At 28.3% G+C, this 22,260-nt stretch overlaps 2 protein-coding genes across 8 annotated transcripts; one reads left to right on the forward strand and one right to left on the reverse strand.

The window, feature by feature from the left end:
* The first annotated feature begins 13 nt into the window (after positions 1-13).
* LOC122633173 (ran-binding protein 9) lies at positions 14-13,393 on the forward strand. Of its 7 annotated transcripts, XM_043820792.1 has the most exons (13): positions 14-93; positions 640-939; positions 4,892-4,966; positions 6,787-7,142; positions 7,398-7,585; positions 7,806-7,918; positions 8,036-8,467; positions 8,745-9,065; positions 9,268-9,451; positions 9,639-9,922; positions 11,394-11,519; positions 11,880-11,927; positions 12,000-13,393. In XM_043820792.1, exons 2-9 carry the CDS (start codon positions 738-740, stop codon positions 9,399-9,401), a joined length of 1,821 nt encoding a protein of 606 aa, XP_043676727.1. In that variant the 5' UTR covers positions 14-93; positions 640-737; the 3' UTR covers positions 9,402-9,451; positions 9,639-9,922; positions 11,394-11,519; positions 11,880-11,927; positions 12,000-13,393. The 7 variants fall into 7 exon arrangements, with proteins under 7 accessions (XP_043676727.1, XP_043676725.1, XP_043676728.1 ...); XM_043820790.1 differs by having other exon boundaries at positions 11,880-13,393; XM_043820793.1 differs by having other exon boundaries at positions 9,639-9,773; positions 11,880-13,393.
* A 135-nt stretch (positions 13,394-13,528) lies between these two features.
* On the reverse strand, positions 13,529-19,845 carry LOC122633171 (spindle pole body component 110-like). The gene is made up of 16 exons (XM_043820780.1): positions 18,715-19,845; positions 18,572-18,640; positions 18,365-18,514; positions 18,081-18,287; positions 17,601-17,979; positions 17,338-17,522; positions 17,034-17,241; positions 16,751-16,972; positions 16,220-16,685; positions 15,476-16,143; positions 15,206-15,372; positions 14,903-15,070; positions 14,470-14,644; positions 14,135-14,387; positions 13,960-14,035; positions 13,529-13,884 (listed from the first exon to the last, which is right to left on the reverse strand). The coding sequence occupies exons 1-16, from the start codon at positions 18,763-18,765 to the stop codon at positions 13,816-13,818; spliced, it is 3,513 nt and encodes a 1,170-aa protein (XP_043676715.1). The 5' UTR covers positions 18,766-19,845; the 3' UTR covers positions 13,529-13,815.
* Positions 19,846-22,260: the final 2,415 nt, after the last annotated feature.

Consider the following 22,260-nt stretch of genomic DNA (forward strand, 5'->3'; position numbering starts at 1 on the left):
TTGATAACGTAGGAAACACTAGTTGGCGCTGTGCGCTGTCTACTCGTTTCTTGCGAAGAGGTGATATTTCAAATATATTTAATTAATTTATAGGTAATGTATTCTTTTTCTTATGTAAGTTATTTCGTATCAAAATTTGTTTAAAGTCCTCTTGTATAATATCAAGACTAGATAAAATTAAAGATGTAGATATAAAGATACACTAATTACAGTTTGGTAACCTTGATGATACGTCTTTATCCATACTCACACAGATCGTATATATATATATGCATACACATATATATATACACACATATATACTATATCTCACTTAAACATAATATTAGATTTATATTTATGAATGATAATAAATAAATTCGCAATTCGTATATTATATCGATATAATAATAAGAAATTTCATCAATTCATTTGATATCTACTACAAATTTACTTTCAAAATGGCGCTTAATGAAAATGCTGCCTTGTGATTGGTCGAGAAGTACATACATATATGGAGAAAGAAGAAAGTTTGAAAGTTTATAAAGAGAAGAGAGAAATAGAAACTCGTGTATTACAATAGAGAGCTCGAAATAATCGACAAATGAAAATCGATAATCATTCTCGAACGATCTTTCAATGATTTGTTTTCCATTCTAGGTATCGCATATAACGTGCTCGTCGGACAAGAGCGAGTTGCGCGACTCGTGTGCGCAGTCACATTTCTATCTGGCAGCAGAGTGGGATTGCAGACTGCAATGATGGCGGCCACCAGCGAGGAACGGATTGTTATGGAGCCTTCGAGGACAAATTGTGGACAGACCCAAGTCGTGGACCGTCTGAAAATGCTATATCCGATGGTCAACGAGGAAGAGACGCCATTGCCACGATCCTGGAGCCCAAAGGACAAGTACAACTACATAGGACTATCACAAAATAATCTTCGCGTTCACTACAAAGGTACGTAAGCCCTCCCCTGACCTCGTAGCAAGATACATCTAAAAGCAAAGGAAAATCCACGATTTTTATTTAATTCCAACATCTCGATCTTAATCGGGTATTAACTCGTCAGAATGATACGATCGACTCGTTCGAGCTGGTCGGGCTGGTCCCGGACAGAAGCGAAATATTGATTGAAAATGGCAGAGCTCTTTTTTCGCGTGTGTCAGCGACCTAAACAAAGGAATCAGCTGATCGCTCGTGGTCTCTCTGCGTCGATGCGAACCTTAACGTGCCTCGTGCTGGTTCATTTGCTACGACGAGGACCTTCGTCGTGTCGTCTTCTTTCGTTGTCCTTGTGTCGCGAAAGTTCTACGTCTATCGGTGGACTTGCTTAATCTTTGCCTTGCTATTGCTGCTACTGCTGCTGCTGCTGCTGCTGCTGCACGCAAATCGCGTGCATGGATCTCTTAACGCACACGAGCATAGAAAAAAAAAAATGTGCAAAGAAAATGTATTACCTATGTAGAGAAAGAAAGAAAGAAAGAAAAAAAAAAGAAAGAAAGAGAGTGAGATACACGCACCGATCTCTCTCAATGACAGCTGTGAGTGCGTCCGAACATTGCATGCCATGTACATATATTGCAATGCGTATGTGTGTAAAGTACGTATATATAAGCAGAACAGGGAACCGAGAAAGATATAACATAACGACGGTTCCTTCGTAGAAAAGAGCTTTCAATTTTGTTCTTATCGAATGTGCTAATTATCATCACTAATAATATCCTATTTCCTTTCTCGAATTAATCGATCATGACCGCAACCATGACGAAGAAATGATTACGGTTTTTTTTTCTTCTCTCGAAAAATCTTCGATTTTATCGTCTACTTTACATCTGTCTTTAATCATTCTTTGACTTTTTTTATACAAACTTGTGCAGCATGTGCCCGTGTACAGAGGGTAAATATACATTCATATAAGACAAAGGATATGTATATATACACACACACGTATATATCGCTTGATAACTTATCGATGGAAAGGTACCTCGTTTATAACATTGTAAAGACCATCTTATTTGAAATGTCTAACGAACGAAAAACAACAAAAAAAGCAATGAGAGAGAACGTTCGTATCTAAAATTGGATACCAAAGAATTTGTAATTATGTTACGACCAGTGAAACGGAAAAGTCAATAGATTAACATAAACTAATTCTATCCTATCTTCATCGATGAATTCTCGAAGCGTGAAACGTACATACGATTTTGCGGAACGCAATGCGACGATGACGACGACGACAACTACCGACAACGACGACGACGACGATGGAGAGACTCCTTTGTAATCGAAGAGACACGATAAGAACACGCGAGGGGTACGCATGTTGTGTACAGCGAATCTCATTTCTTTCTATTTTTTTTATTTTTTTGTCCTTTTATTTTTGAAGTAATTGTGTAGAGATGTTAAGCATACTCTTTTACTCGATATAATATACCATAGGGCTCTGACAGAAAACATAAGTCGATATTATGAAATGTCCAATTTGCGAATACGAAATCAACGATGGCAATGTGGTTATGTCAAATATTATTCCACAATATTTTTGGAACAACAGTCTCATCGCGAAATAGTGCGGCAGAAATAGCAAGGTCGTTTAATCGGTTTGTGTCTTATTGATTGTGTTTCGTGATTGTAAATAATTATGAAGGAATGGAGTGTTATTGTTTTTATTACGGTGGAGTTTTTCGATGTGTTTTAATTGTTATGACGTATTTTATTTCCAAAATCAAATGCGTATGTGTGTGTATATATATACATATATATGTATGTATGTATGTATGTACGTATATACATATTTTGCATGGTATGACGTAATATATATATATTCACGTTTACAATGTAATATCAGAACTGCGTATATTCTTGATATGATATTTTCATTTAAATGACTTGAGATGTCGTTAAAATAAATGTTAGTATTTAATCGAATATAAGTATCAGTTAGTATATCATCTCTTGATATCATCTCTCGATAAATGGAGACGACCGTGATCTCTACGACTACCACGACGACTGGTGGCGTCTAATGGTTTTATTGTATCCAGCAAAAGCGAGATTTAAATCATGCCTGCCTTGGAACTTATCCCACGTGTAGACACGAACAAACTGTGCGCAGTTTCGTTAGCATAAAGGAGATACGTCTTTCTCGGAATGTATATATGTGTGTATCTGTCTCTTTTCGTCTCAGCATATATAAGCATATATGTATGTATATATATCTATCTAAAAAATATTCCTTAGATACGGATTCATTTTTATATAAGAATTAATTATGCGAATATAAAGTTCTCTTATAATAGTTCGTTACTATTACATTATTTCTATACATTTGTCATAAAAAATTACTCGCAATTATTATCATGAATAAGTTTCATGTAATTCATGTGACGTCTCGACGATTTGCAAACACGTTTATACATATTAAAAGAAATTAATTCCGAAAGAAAAAAAATGTAAACGTAGGCGAAGTCTCGTTTGACTGAATCCTCATTGGCCAATTCTTACTCTCTACGTTGATGTTACCCAATCAGAATCTCATAAAGCTTTGCTTTCATGATTCTCTATTTTCTAAAATTTCCATCTTTCTATCCATTGTTTTTATTTTGACGATGTTACCTATGATATTTTATATCGAATCGTAGCAATATTCGCGTTCAAATAAAGAAGTAACCAAAAATAAGCTTACAGAGCTTCATTGATCGGCTGTGCGTATGGATTCGCGTTCTATTGGAATCTTGACCATTTGAATCTTTTACCGCGCATATATCACGTGTTACTTCGTAGGCGTCTGGCCGAGAGACCACGGATCGAAGATCCCTTTTTGCTTTCTTTAATCTTCAAGGCCGTAACTAAACTCGAACGATAATTGCTTAGGATTATTAATTAAAAATATATTTTAATATTATTGTTTTCCTTGAGAGGATATTATGATATTTCAGAAAAATATTGTGGCCAATACTTCAATGACTACTTTACGTTTTTTATTTTTCTTTTTTTTTCTTCTCGTATTCTTATCAATATTAATAATTATAAAGATACAAACTCGTATAATCTGATTAAAAGTCGGACAGTAACTTATTCTTGTGAAGTTGAACGAGTGAGAGAGTATACTATTACAGTGTTTATATATTTCTACACACACGCGTACGCGCGCGTGTATACATACACCTTAGTATAAGAAAAGAATGTATATTAGCTATATAGAAGGTAATTACGTTATATGTTTCTTACTAATTTTAATATCTAATGAATTCTTTATCTTCTTATAGAAAAAAGAAAAAGAACGTTTCGAAATCAACTAATAAAAGTTATCAACTAATTCATTTTCTATTAAATTATCTCACATGATTCGCTCTGTACGATCGAAAGCTTTACCGATTCTTTGTTTACATATAATGTATAAGCGTATGTATTCAAATGTAGAGAAATCATGTATCATGAGAATTTTCACATGAAGGACCAAGTTGTATTGAGTATAAAAGCAGAGTGTATTTATTATAGATCCACGATCATTAACGGTGCATCAGTGGATTTCGTATTTGTAAGAAAAGAATACTTTTTTATCAATTTGTCTTCTTTTAGAAAAAAGTGTGGTTATGTTTCGAGGATATGTATTTGGAACGTATTTGAAATGTGGCAATGGGTTGAAAAACTAATACTTTTCTATTCGTAAAAGAGATTTGACCTTTTTTTTAGAAGTTGATTACAGTGATTCTCATTCCAAATATTACGAATTTTAATCGTTAATAAAATAGCGAGATTCATAACCATGCTTGTTCAACATAATCACATTCATCTATATAATTGCAAATATGTGTTATATTTTTAATACATATAAAAATTCTCGATATATGATCAGACTTTTTTTTATATTCGATAGAACTATTGAATAATAATGTTATTCTATTAGATCGTAGATCCACTGATGCACTATTAATGGCCGTCGGTGCATATAGTATAGATGCATCCATTCATATATACGAATGTAAGTACTGTAAATGCAATTTTTTATTTTTCATTAATTACAAATTGATGTATTAGTTAATACATTGTATTTACGATATTTTAGAATTTATCATTGAATATATTAAAATATAAATAATACAAATCTTCATCTTATAGCGATGTCCATGTGTTTTGACATTACGATGAATAATTTCATTGCATTTTCATTCTTTATCTCGTTATTTATTCACAACGATCAAGCTTCGGTAATGTTTTATTTATTACGAAAATAAGATTCTTATAAGATGCGTGATTATTTTTTTAACGTTCTAACCTTATCCTATAAAAGATAAAAAACGTCTAGGTTAATGGAGGACCTATGAGATATGTAGGAATTACATAAATCGATTTACGTTGTTAGATTTAGAACGTTCGTAGTCTTCGCTTAGTATAGCTGCTATTTCTGTCGTTAATAATTCGTTATGTAGCTCTTTGGATATTATTTCGTAATATATCTGTTACTTTACATCCATTTTATGATAAGTTAAAATAATATTAATGATATTCCTGAAGAACGTAAGAGGCTTTGAATATAAAAAGTTTTTTTTTAAATATCGAAATGATGTTTTTTTATGATGTATACAAGAAGGGCCCATGAAGATCATATGTATATGCTACCACCGTGTATATATATTTATACACACACACATAATATATACAAACAATATATATACATATATATATAAGCAAGCTTGAGATGTTGCATCGATGCGACGTGGTGACATAGTGACCCACTTGCAGTTTGATTATGTAGTAAAGTCTAGCTTTACCCAATTTGTATTTTTGTTTAAAGAGACAATTTTTAAATTTCATTGTTACACGACAACATATTTTTATTTGCGATTGTTACTTTTCATAAAAAAAAGAAAAAAAATTATCGATTTTCACGGACGTGACTATTCGTATTGCTTCAGAGTTCAAACTCAATGGACTCTTCTACTGGATAGAATTTATATATCTATCTCAATGAAGTTTTTTTTATTATTTTTGATCGAAATAATAATAATAATAATAATAATAATAATCATAATAATAATAGCAATAACAACAATAACATCAATATCAACAGTATTATTTTTGCTGGAGATTTTAAATGGTAAATCTATACATATATCTATATGTGTATATATATATATATATATATATATATATATATATATTATGTACGTACGTATGTATGTATGTATTTAATATTTCGTCCATTGACTTTTCAACCGTAATTATTTAGCTTTCTCTGATGTATATAGTGATACGGTATTTTTACAACGAATATATTTTTTATCGCCTTTTAATATTCTTATCATTCCGGTTATTATTATCTTCGCGTTGCATGTAAGAAAAGGAAATGTTTTTATAAGTATTAGAAGAACGTGTATGCATGGTTGCGTGCATGTTATTAGGGAAAAGTGAGATGAAAAGTGAGCATCACTGTCGTTGCATAATTTATAAGATAATAGTTCTTCCTCTTTTAACAATGTTGCATTTATTATTATTATTATTATTATTATTATTATTATTATTATTATTATTATTTTTTGTATAGATCATCTAGAATAGTAGGGACTTATATGAGATCATTTTAAAATTGTATTGTTATCAACAAACGATCGTGACGTATTAATAATTCATGATAGAAATAACATCAATTATTATTTTATTTATAATAATTTATTAAAACAATAGTTTTTAATCCAAATATAAATATGATGTAATTTTCGTTGGAATGTTTGATAAAAAATTGTCTAATATGTAAAAAATAAAAGAATGGGTATGTTTTTAAAAATGGTTTATTTTCTACAGGTTATGGAAAAACACACAAGGATGCTGCAAGTGTACGCACGACGCATTCGATACCGGCGGCCTGTGGTTTGTATTATTTCGAGGTGAAGATCGTGAGCAAAGGAAGAGATGGATACATGGGTATCGGGCTCTCAGCACATGGTGTGAACGTTAATAGATTACCAGGTTGGGACAAGCACTCGTACGGCTATCATGGTGACGATGGCCACAGCTTTTGCTCGTCGGGTACAGGTCAACCTTATGGACCTACCTTCACCACCGGAGACGTCATCGGTTGTGGTGTCAATCTCGTTGATAACACAGCATTTTATACTAAAAATGGTCACCACCTTGGAATAGCCTTTACGGATCTTCCTGTAAGTTTAATTTGCGATTTTTTTATCCGTATTAGATATGCATATATATATATATATATATATATATATATATCAATTATTGAGTTGTATTTCGTTCATAAATAAGTGTAGATTTATTCTAATAAATGTTTTTATTTATAACGGCACGTATTTATGAATCAATTGAATACGTAGACGTATTATATATATATATATATATATATATATATATATATATAGTAGATAATTGATTAATTGACTGTTTTTTTATCACAGCCAAATCTCTATCCAACGGTCGGTCTGCAGACACCAGGAGAGGTAGTGGATGCAAACTTCGGACAAGCACCGTTTGTCTTCGACATCGGGGATATGATCAATGAACTGCGCGTACGAACGAGATTACAGATCATAAACTATCCGACGCCGGATCATGGCCAGGGTCAGTGGCAGGCCGTCCTTCACAAGTACGTATTCACCCAGAAAAGCAAGACGGATCCGTGACACTTACGCACTCTCTGGCCGTGCTTCCTTTTCTTCTCCGTGATTGTTTTTCTTCCTCCTCCACTTGTCAATGTCGTTCATTAAGAATCCTTCGACTTGCGAGACCTCTTCCGGGGAAGTTAGCTGAAAATCTTCATGGAATAATCGTCTCGAGAGTAACGAAGGTGTGTACGAATTCGACAGAATGGTGTCTACGTATCTCGTCCATCACGGGTACTGCGCCACCGCCGAAGCCTTCGCCAACAGCACGGGTCAAGTCTTTGAGGAGGACTTCAATTCCATCAAAAATAGACAAAGTAGGTCCATTCGAGTAATAAGATGTAGAGAATCTTTTGCGATAATTATTGAAATTTGGAATGACAAGTTTTATACAATGATTTTTAGGACATTATCTCTGAATTATTCATTTGTAGGGATTTTAAAACTCGTACTGGCTGGACGTATGGGCGAAGCAATAGATTTAACCAGCCGATTATATCCCGGACTTCTAGAACGGGATCCTAATTTGTTATTCGCATTGAAATGTCGTCAATTCGTCGAGATGGTAAACGGAAGTGATTCTGAAGTCTGTCAAACTACCAACGTTAATCAGACTAGTGTCATACAGTCTACCAAAGCTTATGCGAAATCCTCAGCGAACGGTAACGTAGAAGAAATGAATATTAATAACACGATGAACGGTGCCAGCGAGCAGCAATTTGTTAACGGCCAGATCGAAGAAGATGTCGACATGGAAGAGAATAATATGGGTACGATGAATGGTATCAAGAGTAGTAACGGCTATCAAAATGGTAATCTCAATGCGAACGGTTTCAAGTGTCAAAATGGAGAGGACGTAGATATGGGTGAGGCGTTAATAATATACTCCTTATTCGAGATTTTTAATATAAAATAATTCATTCATCACGCACATTGAAAAAGTAATTATTTATTTTATTTTTATTAAGAATTTTCTTTGCATGTGTGCTTTAATTGAGTTACGTATAGGTGAGTATAAAAAAAGGGATATATCCTGAAGGTTCTGAAATCTTTTGTTGGGTGAGCGTTGCTCCATATGATACTTCTCTCGTACGTTGTTGCGAAACTTTGAGGAACATTAAGATATCACGTCTCTGTTCGCAGAGATCGATGGTGCCAATCAAAATCAGCAACAAAATGGCAATTGCAGCATTAACAATGACGTTGTTGCGAATAAAAATAAAAAGCAATTATGCGGTGGTAATAAACAAGCTATTGAAAAAATGTTGGAGTTTGGTAGACAACTCTACTCGCAATCGATACATTTGAGGCAACAACATGGCAAGAATGAAGGAAATAAAAAAATGTTACAAGATGCTTTCAGTCTCTTAGCATATGCAAATCCATGGAACTCGCCTGTTGGTTGGCAATTGGATCCCCAGCAACGAGAAACCGTTTGCGCGAGGTTGAATTCTGCTATACTTGGTAATGATACATCAGAAAAGATTCATCAATCAGTAGAAGAATAAAATCTAAATAAAATCTTGTTCAATAAATCACCGATATTTTCAGGCTGTTAAAAAAAAAAAAAAAAAGAAAAACAAATTAGGTTTACCATATATATATATATATACACAATCTTGATAATTTTTTCGCGCATTTTCTATTTTAAAGTTTTTCGTTTCAGAATCTAGCAATCTACCTCGTCGGCCGCCTCTAGAAGTAGCAGCATCTCATGCGAGAGAGTTAGTCCGCTTAATGTCAACTGCTGGTCTCGGCGCGTGCGGTTTCGCGGTTGTAGATAATATCATTCAATATTGACGGTGCCTCCCTCTGCTGCCACGTCCCCCTCTTCTACCAGCTCGCGTATGGTGAGTTTTTTTTTTTTTTTTAATGATTTTTATAATTGTCATTATTGGAAAAAGCGATATGTATGTATATATATTTATTATGTTGAAATTTGTACCATTTGGGATTTTTAATAAAATATATTCGATAAACATTGTTGGCGTGACAAATTATTAATATTTATTATTAATCAAAAAAAAATAATTTTAGGATGCGGAGACGGAACGTGGAGCAGATTATATTGTTGACGCAGCAACATCGCGATGTCGCGTGCCTCTTTAGCTAGAGCAACCGCATTTGTTGTCGGTGACTCGGCGCGATCTCACACCACAGACACGACACAAGGTGAACCTTCAAACCTGCCAACCAAAATGACACTTCACATTTTTAGCTTAAATTGGGGGAAAGGGGGACGGTCACTTTGGAATCCGCTAAGATAAGAGCAGAAAAGCGGCAGATCGGTGTGTGTTCCCTCGTTTCCAAATGGTTGTCAAGTAAGGCTGGTAGATTTACATTACACACTACTGTTATTATTATTATTATTATTATTATTATTATTATTATTATTATTATTATTATTATTATATTATTATTATTAATATTATTTTATGTCATTTCTTTTTAATCTTTATTTTTTTTTTGTAAGATCCGATATATATTTCTTCTATCCTCATTCCATATTCATATATTTCTGGCAAGTTGTATATTCCTGACATTAGTGCAATAGGATTATCAGAAAATAAAAAAGAGTGTACAGGAATAAGCAACTTTGCGTCAAATTTCTTCTACGATAGAGATATATACCATTCGTAAATTAATTCGTTAAATTACGCTTGCAAAAAATAATGGTAGCTTCTTACAGCACTTTATCGACCACAAGTTTACTTTTCAGAGTAAGTCAAAAGCCGGGATCACTTTCTCTCTTTATAGAAAAATGAAAAACGCTCTCTGATCCTTGGTGCGTTGTGAGATTTGATAGCCGATATATATGCGATCGATACATTGTTGATTCTACTTGGAAAATTATTGTCATTAAATTATATATAATAATATCTAGAAAAACTGTCTGAAAAAAAAGGAAAAAAAAAAAAGAAAGAAAAAGAAAAAAGAACACACACACAACTCAAATTAGAATCGTCTTACGTTGGAAATTTTCAGAGATATGTCTACAACATTTAAGTAAACGAAAAGTATATTACTACCTTTTCTACTACCTTTCGTTACTTCGACAATGACTCTCATTGATGCCCAAATAGAAATCAGAAATCTTTAATAGACGTTCTTCATTGCTGCTTCAAGTAGAAAATGCGTTCTTCTTGAACCATTTTGATCCACCAATCGTATTTTTTTTACAGTTTTCGGGGAACGAGGGAACACGTTCATTTCAGAGACGGACGAGGTCTTACGTTTATATATAAATAATTATGAGAAAAACAAAAACTTAACTAAGGAACGATCTTGTACTCTATACTAAGTAATTGTTTTTTATATGCGACATAGTATATTATTATATTATATATTATTAAAAAAAAATGAAGAAAACTGTATGCAGCTAGGCGTAAGCGTACATTTAAATACAATAATTTACTATATATACAAATTACATTAAATAGGATTACTCGAATTGAATGATTTTTAGTGTTTGTTTTATGTACTATAGCTAGAACTATAAGAATATGAGCGAATATAATGATTTGGACAAAAAACAAAAACATTTACAAATCTTTTTGTTTCGTATTATAAAACGTTTTTCTTTTGGTGATATATATATATATATGCACACATATACACATACATAATTATATATATATATATATACACATGTATGTATGTATGTATGTATGCATGTATGCATGTATGTATATACGTATGTATTTATGTATGTATATATTGATGAGTGATCCAATGTGTGAGTCTCCTTCAATGACCGCGATGTTTCAATTAAGCAAGTTCTTTATTTTACAGGAAAACGTGACTTTTTATAAAGAGGTAACATAAATATCTCACAAAGTAAAAGATCCTTATTTTCGAACGAACCATTGAAGAAAGTAAAATTCTGTGAAGGAAATAAATCTTTTCAGTTTGTCTTAGGTAAAGAAATAATATTTTCATTACATATATAATTAAATATATTTTTCATGTTTTTTTTTTAAATTCAACGATCATAGTTTATTCGATTTGATTGGATCACATTTTCTATGTGATAAAAACTAACTCGGAAGAACGTTATTAAAATAGCTTTTTATAAATATTAACATCGAATTTTGATTTTTTTAAACGTTCATTTCAATTGCATTCACATTGCTCATTTATAGTCTCAGCAAGGATATATACAATATGTGAATTCTTACTATTAGTATATATATATATATGTATATATATATATATATATATATATATATATATATATATATATGTATATATTTTTTCTTCCTTAATTATCATATATAGGGAGTAACAGAAAACTTGCAGGAATGCTCGTAAAATAATGGTTGTGTGGTAAGTTGAAAATATTTTCAATCATATATTCTGGTTAAAGGTATAAAACAAAAATTTGTTTTGCGTTTTTAGCAAGATTATTTGGTACTCGTGAGATACATCCATTATGTGGCACAAAAGCAATGATCACAGTTGCACATTGGATATTTACAGTCAATTCTTTTGTCACAATAGAATCTTTGGTAAGAAAAAAAAAAAGTTTAATTTATTAAATAATAAATACATATTTTATCGACTTGAAGAGACACTTCATACTCGTATGCAAATTATTAAACACTATTTTTTATCTAACATGTTTGATCTTTAATTTAGATTTGTAAATACATATACCCAAATCTATTATATTATAACATATCTTTCTTTTTTTTTTCACTTAAAAATACTATCGTAATGAAATATAAAAACTGACACTGAATGAAGTCATTTCTATAATTATTATAATTATGATATTGGCAAAATCACTTCTATTATTATAGCTTAAAAAATAAAAAGATTTCTCGATTATAATGATCAAATTTAATATAATATTATTGTATATTTCGAAGTATGTACAAATGAATTTGTTTTGTGTTCAGAAGATATATTTATATTACACTCTTATCACACATTATTTATATCTATAGGATCTATATTACGTACGAGAATTATGTTGACAAAATAATTTTTAGATTTTTATTTTTTTCTTAGTAAAAAAAATCATTTGGTGTATTTATAAAAAAAAATAGACTATTACTATCAATATCATCGTAATCGAATGACGTGTACATTGAATACACGCATACACTTAATTTTTTGTCAAGTGTATGCAATTTTACAATACTGTTATATTTCCATTTTAGCTATCTATTTCTATTTCATGAATTTATAGTTGAATTATAATTTTTTATTTAACTACATTAGCTTTTTGTCATTATAGATCATTACATCATGTTATGATACAATTTTTTTTATAGCAACAAACGTCGCATATGTCGCATCTATATATTTTCTAAAAAAAAAAATGTATACTATATCTTAGAAATAGTAAAGTACAAACAAGTATATCAAGTTGAAAGCTTTTCATATAATATTCATTTTAATTATTATGCTTATAAGAGTAAATGTTTATATTTTTTATACTCGCTAAATTTTGTATTATTACATAAAATTGCATAGCGAAAATAGCTCTATCAACAACGTTGATTTTACATACTATGTTGTATTTACAACATACAACGTATATAAATGTTTATCTGTAAAGGAGCATTTGTTTAGTCGCGGCAACCTTCATAGTTGGAATAATAACTGTGTTTAGATACACAATAGTATACACAAAGCATAAATGTTTAGTAAATCATTTACTAAACGATTCGTGTGCAGCATCTATATATTACAGATTTTGTACGATACTATGATGGTTCTGTCGTAGATATTTATTGTAAAATTATAAATAATTGTTCACAATACAATTCGTTATGTTTTAAACACATTATTATAACCAATCTTTCACGACTTTCATTAATACCCTGTTAATATTGATAAACTTATAAAAATTACTTTCAACATTTATAATTATAAATTTATTTAATATACAGAAATTATAAAAATGAACTTCTTTCATAAAATATTTAGTAAAATCATTAAATAATTACTTTATCATAAAAAAAGATGTTTTTCAATGGAATCGCAATTATTATAATCTCGCTCGTACAAACAATAACAGAACAAGTAAAATATCTTCTAAAAAATTATAAGAATTAAATGCATTTCAAAAAATTTTTGCAACTTCACTCTTGTTATACTTTTGTCAATAATTAAATTGTAGTAATCAGTATGGTCTCCTATATATATTTTGTTGAAGTAATCGAAGTAATGCATATATTCTTTGAATATGGTCTTTACACTTTTCTCAACAAATATTACTTTTTTTATGATGTACACTACATTGATAAATGAAGTTCTTTCTTTGCCAATCAATCTAAAATATATAAACAATATGAATTTACACATTAAACACTATAAATCAATCGCTATACAAATTATTTCAACTTACAGTATTTTTTTTTGTTGCTCTATTAGCAGATATCGATGTTATATCTTTATTTGCATATTTTTTGTTATCTTGCAACCTAAAATATAAATATTTATGTGTAGTGATAATTATATCAAATACTCAATAAGCATGCATTATTACATGAAATATTATGATTTATAAATACAAAGCATACCCTGGATTTAAGTTATATTTGTATTTCTTTTTATGAGAAATTGGATCAAAGAACATAGTTCTTTCCCAAGCAATATTATGAAAGATATTTTTTTCTTTAATTTCATCTTTATCCTTATTATGTAAGGAATGTTTCTGTAGATTAAGTAATGTCTTAGAAGAATTATGTTGTTTTAGCTTTAAATTATGCGTGTTTAGAATTCGTGTTTTTTCTTGTAGTTCTATCTGCTTATGTTGCGTTTCCATCGATAGATCTTCTATTATTAGATATAATTTTAATTATGGATAAAAGATCATTTGTTAATATTTTTTAAAACATAATATATCCAAGCATACCTTTTTTATCGTTGTCGTATATATTCGTTAATTTATCTAATGTTTCGCACATGTCTTCTTTATCAATAACGTTTAGTATTGTTTTTTGATTGATGTGATCATTATTTATGTCTAATTTATTTATCAATGAGTATATTCGATTGTGAACATTTGTTAATTCTTTAATACTTAATGACTATAATTATTATATATATATTTTTATATTATTTACGGAATAAAAATATAAAAAACTTACGGTACTAGAAATATACAACGTGAGGCATTTAATATTGGAGAATTTTTACTGTCTTTTAATAGAATAAGAATATTTCACTAAATTCAATTTTTCTTAGAGTATAAATTTGCTCTGAGAAATATGTGTGTGTGTGTGTTCTCATTTAAATGCTTCATTTCGTATATTCATATATAAAAGATATTTGTTATTGAATTATACTTGTAACCAACTCTCAGAATCAAAAATAATTTTTTCGCCATTAATTTCTTCAAAATTCATTTTTAAATGTTCTATATTTTCTTTATGTTTTTTATGAAGTGCACTTATACTGCTATCATATTTCTTTTTTAATATTGTTAATTTATCTTCGTAATCTTCTTTGTGAAACTATATTTGATATAAATGTACAAAAAATGAATTAACATTATATTTATATAATATTAATATTATTATGATATATTTTATATATTATATCTTATTAATATTATATATATATAATAATATAAAATATAAGTAACAAACCTTCAGTTTTTTATAAAGATCATCATTTTCTTGAGATAAATCGTCTACACGATTCTTAAAATTTTCTATTTCAAAGTCCTTTTTTTCAACTTCATCAATTAAATTCTGTATTTTCCAGAGATCCTCTATGGTATCTTTTTCTTTTTGTTTCGATTTATATTTCTCAACTATTATATATATATATATATATATATATATATATATATTATAAAAATATATTATTAATAATTATTGAAATAGATAAAATTTGATGGAAGATAAAATACCGACCTTTAGAATCTTTATCCACATTTTGATGTAAATTATATTTTATCTGTGCATCATCATATATATTTACTTTGTTTTTAAGATTCATAATTTTGTTGTATAATTCATTTGGAAGATACTGCAATTTGTATTTCAATTCGTCATCAGTAATAATTTCTTCCGTCAAATTTACTGATAATTTCTCTTTTAAAATTTCAATATGTTTTTGTATTATTTGATTTTCTTTTGTAAAAGCAGCTAATCTCAGTTCATTTTCTTTATTAATGTTTTCATAGTTTAATAGTTCTAATTTATATTTCGAAGATTTGGTTTCTAATTTTGTTATATTATTTTCGACTATCGAAACATCATCGTGGAGAACGTCTAACATTTTCATTTCGTTATTACGTTCATTTAATTCTATAATTGTCTTATTTAATGATAAAATTTTCTTTTCTGCATCTTTTAATCTTTCATTTATGGACAAGTTTGTATTTTCTAAATTATTAATTATATTTTGTCTTTCTGCTAGCAGTGTGTCGTAATTAAGAACTTTAGATGCAAAATTATGTTGATCATCCTCTTGTTTATCTTTCAAGTCTCTTATTAATTCATTATTCTTCCAAATGATTTCATTTGTATCTGTAAGTTTCTTTCGCAGTTTAATATTTTCTTCTTGTAATAAATTCAACCTATAAAAGAACAATTAAATATACATATAAAATAAAGGATGAAAAAAAAAAAATAGTCGAAATATCTAGTAATAACTTTATTTTTAATTGTTCAATTTCTTTTTCCATGTTATTTGTAATCATTATACTTTCATTTAAATTTTGTAATTGCTTTACTAATTGATTTATTTCTTCACATTTTTCTTTCAATTCGTCACTCCTTGTACTACATTCTTTCAGTAATGAATTTTTATTATCAATAAGATTTTTGTTCTTAAATTTTAAGTCATCACATTCTGTAATATACGCCGATAATTTTACATTATTTAATGTAAGCGTATCCTGTAATTCTTTTATCAGTTGATTTTTTTCATTAAGTTCAATATCAAGGACTCTGAAATTTTCTTTAATTACATCCCATTCTGATTTTTCTGGTCTTATACAATCACCTTCACCCATTCGAACCTTTTCTTTTAATTGAGCAATTTCAGTATCTTTTTCTAAAATCTTTTGTTGTTTTTCTACTACTTCTTTCACTATTTTTGTATGTTCATCTCCAACACCTTCATAATTGATTAAGAATATATAATATATCAAATATTATTTTCTTCAAGTAAATATGCTTTACCTTGAAGAGCTGTAGATAATTCATTCATTTTTGTAATGGAACGTTTAAATTGAGTTGTAAAAATTTTATCAATGTACTCATCATGTAGATTTAACAATTCCTCATTAATTAAAGCTTTTTGCAACTCTTTATATGAAGATATTATACACGGATTATATTTTTCATAATTTTGTTTGTATTTATTATATAATTCATAAATCTGTTGCCTTTTAGTGTTCTTATCTATGAAGTTATAGTCATATAAGTTATAAAAATATTGAGTTAAAAGATGAAGGAAATATACCTGGTGACCACACGATTACTGATTTATTGTTCATTAAATATTTATAAAGGCTTTGAATTTGTTTAATTAAAGATGGTCGTTCATCCTCAGCATATATCTGTAATTGCTTCATAAGAGATTGCATTTTTATAAGCGATCTTGATACTTCTTCAACTATCGTATTTTCAATATTTGCGTTATTATTGGTACTTAATATTGATACTTCAGTCTATAATTTAATATTATACAAGATATATTACGGAGTTATAATCGTTTAATATTTTTGATATAATTAATAAATTATAATTATAAGCAAGTAAATTACTTTTGCTGAATTCCATGAGTCAGGTTCAGAAGCATCTTTATTCGAATGATTTTCGAAATCAATGTATTCATGCATTACTGTATTATTAATAGTTTCAGTTTCTGCATGATGAAGTTGGATATTATCAAATAAATCTTTTTGCGATGTTTGTATCTTTTTGAACATCATTATATTTGATTCATCAACTAAAACCAAAATGAAAGATACATTGTAATTTTAATTTTTTAATGTTTCAGAGCAATTTATTCATATTGTTAATATACCTTCTGAATTTGAACTGGATGAAATAAAATGATAGTTCAAGTGAGAACTACATAAAGATTCTTTAGAGTATTTCTTAACATTTTCTATTTGTTCTAAAGGTTCTTTATATTCCAGTTTAGATCTTTGTAATTCCTCCATTACAGTGTATAATGTACGCTTGGTTCGTTCGCAAGTATCGTGTTCACATTTTACACGACTACAAATATCTTCATACGCGATTTTAAATTCTTCTAAATTATTCAAACTACTTTTCAACTTAATTGTGAAATTATTAATTTCTTGTTCCATACAATGAAGTTGTTCTTCATATTTTGAAATTGTATTATCTTTTTCTATTATTTCGGTTTGTAACTCTTCCAATATATTGGTCATTCTATTCTGTTTTTAAATAATTATCACGTTATGATTATTGTAATATTTAAATACACATGCAAGTAATGGTCTTATATATGATAAAAAAACATAGAAAGAAATTTTACCTGCTGATCGTTATGAGTACTCGATGTTTGCTGTATTAATATCAGTAGACGTTTTATTTCATCCTCTTGATCACTAAGTATACATTTTTGTTCAAGATTTTGCTTTTGTAATTCATCTTTTTCACGTATAGCTTCTTTTAATTGATCAAGAGCAAGTCGACAATTTTCTGCTTCTTTTGAAAGATGTTCCATTTCTTTTACTTTTTCCTTAAATGATGATGATGTGATTATTATATAACGTCAAAATTTGACAATTTTTCAAAACATATAGCATTATAAATTACCATAAGTGAATCTCTTTCAGCAAGTACAGTAGCAGTGTCCTTAACATGCAATCGTAATTTCTCTATTTCTTGTGATTGTAAAAAAGAAACATCATACTTTTTATTTAGCTCCATTTTTAATCGTTCCATTATACGCGTATTCGTGTATAACTAGAAAATAATTATTGATTTTATAATGCAATTAGTAATATTTATAATTATTATTACTTTCTTTTTCATTTCATCTATTTCATTATTTCTCTGTTCATTCAACTTCATAGAACGTTCCTGTAAAATCTATAAGCGAAATAATTAGATTAATCAAAAAGTATTAACTTTCTTATAAATAATAAAGTAAAATTGAATTTTACTTTAAGTCCTCCTCGTAAAGTATTCAAGTTCTCATCCTTCTTCTTTAACATAATTCCTAAATTTTTATTAATTTCTTTTAATTCTTCAACTTCAGCTTCTTTTGCCTAAACAATGAATAAGCTTTAAAGTACAATTTAATGATATGTTCAAAATAGACGATAGTAATGTTAACTTACACCAAATTCATTTTTTAATGCAATTATTTCACTATCTTTTTGTATAATAATTTCTTTATGAGATTTTTCGTAAAATTCAATATCAAATTCGCTTTCGGTTATACTAGTAGATTCAGATTCACTTTCACTATGATAAGATTCAATAGAAGAATCTTTTTTAATATATTTTTCCATAGGAGTATTTATTTTTCGTTTCTTAATTCCATGATTATTTTTATGATCATATTTATATGTAGACATTTGTGATTCAGTCTATATAATAAAATTATATTATTATTATAAATAAATATACAAGTGTGATACAAATACACATACTCTGTTCAAAGATATTTTAGTTTCACTAGATGTTGTATACTCTGTTAAACAATCAGTCTGAGTTTCTGTCTCATTAACATTCCATATCACTTGCACAGACATATCAGCATATTCTACACATGCTTATTAATATATTCAATTATTATTTATATGAGTTATACATTTATTATTTTTATTATTATTTTATTTTGTTATTTTAACTGACTTACCAACTTGGGTATATTTATTTTCTAAATTTGTAACAATATCCGTTTCCGCATTTAAATGTTTATTTTTTTTATCATTATCATTTTTTTTGGTAAAGTAAATTGATCTTAACTTTGGTAATAAATATGTAGCTTTGCATGATAACGAATCTATGTGGTCGAACAATGACAAGCCTCGATAATATCTATCATTATACTGAATACTTTTTTCAGAATTAATTCTGATAGATAAATATGAATCTAAATGTGGCAAAGAAATAGATTTATTGACGATTTTAAAGTTTTCCTTTAATGACGCTTTCACCATGGTTTTATTTTTATTTTGTTTTTCTTTCTGATAATTTGTAATAATTTTGTCATCCTTCAAAAAGAAACATATCACAGTAAAGTATTATAGTTTTTTTATAATAAAGTAGCACGAAAATAAATATATCTTTACATTCTATAATATACATACATAAGTTTGTAAATGTATTTCTTGTTCGTTTGTTAATTTAAGAGATTTATATTTTTTTAGTTCTTTACGAAGTATTTGGAGTTCATTTTGGGCTTGTGAAGTTAGACCTATGATGTTCTCAATGACTACATTAAACGGTATTATTTTTCCACACTATAATAGAAGCAAATATTTGAAATTTAATAATAAAATGTATGATTTAGATAATATTATTAAATAAGAAATAATATATTAACTCTAAGATAATGTATTTAAATAATACCTATTTTTGATGTTTAATACAAACCGGAGTAGTATGTTCTGCAAGTTCACGAAAATATTGTGAGGTCTCTAAAGGATTTGAACTCCAAGCTCTAATATCTGAGCAAGATTCGTACACTTTTAAACGACCCTCTAATCGCTTTTTTGGTACAATATAATCACCATAAGCCAATGGCATATTATTATTCTGTCTACTGGTAAAAAAAACACGAGGTCCATGCTCTACATAAGACATGTTTTATTCTCTATTACCTCTATCATATATTAATATTTAAAATTTGTGATCTTTTTATCTTTTTCTCCATTGACTTCTATAATTATTTAAAGTTATTTTTTGGAAACAGTTAATTCCGATTCATTATGTAAGATTAATTAAATAAGAATCTTAAAAATGTCACATTGTTTGTTTGTGCACCATAGTAACTATATCAACAAACCAAAACATAATCACTGATTAAACGACGTTCAACAGTAGGACAAATAAACTTGATAAAGTATAGTAAAATATTTTATTATAAGCTGTCATTAAAAATAACTACATTATTATAATTAGTAATAATCATTTAATGCTTTTTGTAAATTAATTTCTTTTTTCCTGTTATGAAAAAAAATTTCGAAAGATGATAAGGCTTTTATGACAAATAACAAATGACTAATATGTTTAATGAAAATCTTAATATCTATTAAGTAATATGGTATCAGAATACTGACTATATTTCAAGTTATATACTCTTTCACATCTTTAATATATATTCTAATTAAGTACAAAAGGTGCTTGCTTTAAATGACATATACAGTATATTTATAGAATAATTCAGCAACGAGATTTCTACATTCCCTCTCATTTACTTTTTTTATAATATTAACGAAATAAGATTTTATTTTATTGCTCTTTGTCAAATCGAACATAACTCATTGCATCTATAGACACACTGTGTACATAAACATACATAATTTTATACATATACTATATCCGTCCACCAAAATTTTCACATGATTTTATTTAAAAGATATCCTGGCTTATATTCAAATTACAATGATTATAAATGTTATTAACGTAAATAAAAGTTATATTCTCTGGAGTATAATATATGATACATGATATGTTAAACCTTCAATACTACAGTGGTAGAAAGAGTATCCATGGCAAAAATTTATGGAGAACATGAAAAGTATTTGTAAAAACAATTAATTTTACTTAAACTTTATTATGTTGTAATTGTATAGGTAATAAGATGAAATTAATTGTTTTACAAATACTTCTTATGTTCACTATATATTAAATAATATAGTTTAAATGTGAAAGTTTAAATATAATAAAGAACAATCGAATAACAAGCACTGAATATAATTTCTGTAATTTACTTATTTATACATCTAAACAAGAAAAAAAAGTTGGTTTATCGAATGTATAAAATACTTTTTTTGTAATAATGAAATATGTGCTCCATTGTACTAAAGAAGTGGAATGTGATATTATTCACACTATTACTTTTTAATTGATGAGGAAATAATGGAAGAGCACATGATATTTTATATGCACAAGTTCTTAATTTGCCATGTTTCATAATTTTTATGCCTACTAATTATACAATACATTATAGCTCATACCTAACTCTCAATTAGATAATAAATAACATTCATAAAAATGGAATTAAAATTCAAAAACTTCAACACTTTCAACATGTTGTAGAATAAACAGAGTAGATACACGAATAGGCGTGTATTGATATCCCATAATATTCAATATATTCATGTAAAAAATGATATTTGGAATGATTTACATTTAAGGCCACTCTGTTACAGTACACCTATTTGTCTGATTAAAAATATGCTCCCTCTGTATGTTTTTTATTAGTATACCAGTTGATAATCAATTATTTACAATTCTGTTATTATATAAAGACCTCTTTTACACATAATGATAATTTAAATTATTGAATTTAATTTTTTGCATTATATACAAGTAAATATTCTTAAAAGCAAGCAAATTATTACAATACAATCAATACCAATATTTATGAGTGTCTTTTTCCATTGCATCGTCTAAGTTATGCTATAAAATATAATTTAGTAAAACTAAGTACTTCTATAAAAAAGAAATTTAAATTTTCCTCATATTGATCTACT

This window comes from Vespula pensylvanica, chromosome 11 (genome assembly GCF_014466175.1).
Source record: "Vespula pensylvanica isolate Volc-1 chromosome 11, ASM1446617v1, whole genome shotgun sequence".
Lineage (NCBI taxonomy): Eukaryota > Metazoa > Arthropoda > Insecta > Hymenoptera > Vespidae > Vespula > Vespula pensylvanica.

Coding starts and splice junctions, on each gene's coding strand:
- LOC122633173 (XM_043820790.1), top strand. CDS start 738: ATGATGGCGGCCACCAGCGAGGAACGGATTGTTATGGAGCCTTCGAGG. Junction 4,967..6,786: donor ATCCATTCATATATACGAAT/GTAAGTACTGTA, acceptor TATTTTCTACAG/GTTATGGAAAAACACACAAG. Junction 8,468..8,744: donor TGGAGAGGACGTAGATATGG/GTGAGGCGTTAA, acceptor CTCTGTTCGCAG/AGATCGATGGTGCCAATCAA.
- LOC122633171 (XM_043820780.1), bottom strand. CDS start 18,765: ATGTTAAAGAAGAAGGATGAGAACTTGAATACTTTACGAGGAGGACTT. Junction 18,515..18,571: donor TAGATGAAATGAAAAAGAAA/GTAATAATAATT, acceptor ATTATTTTCTAG/TTATACACGAATACGCGTAT. Junction 17,980..18,080: donor GTACTCATAACGATCAGCAG/GTAAAATTTCTT, acceptor ATTTAAAAACAG/AATAGAATGACCAATATATT.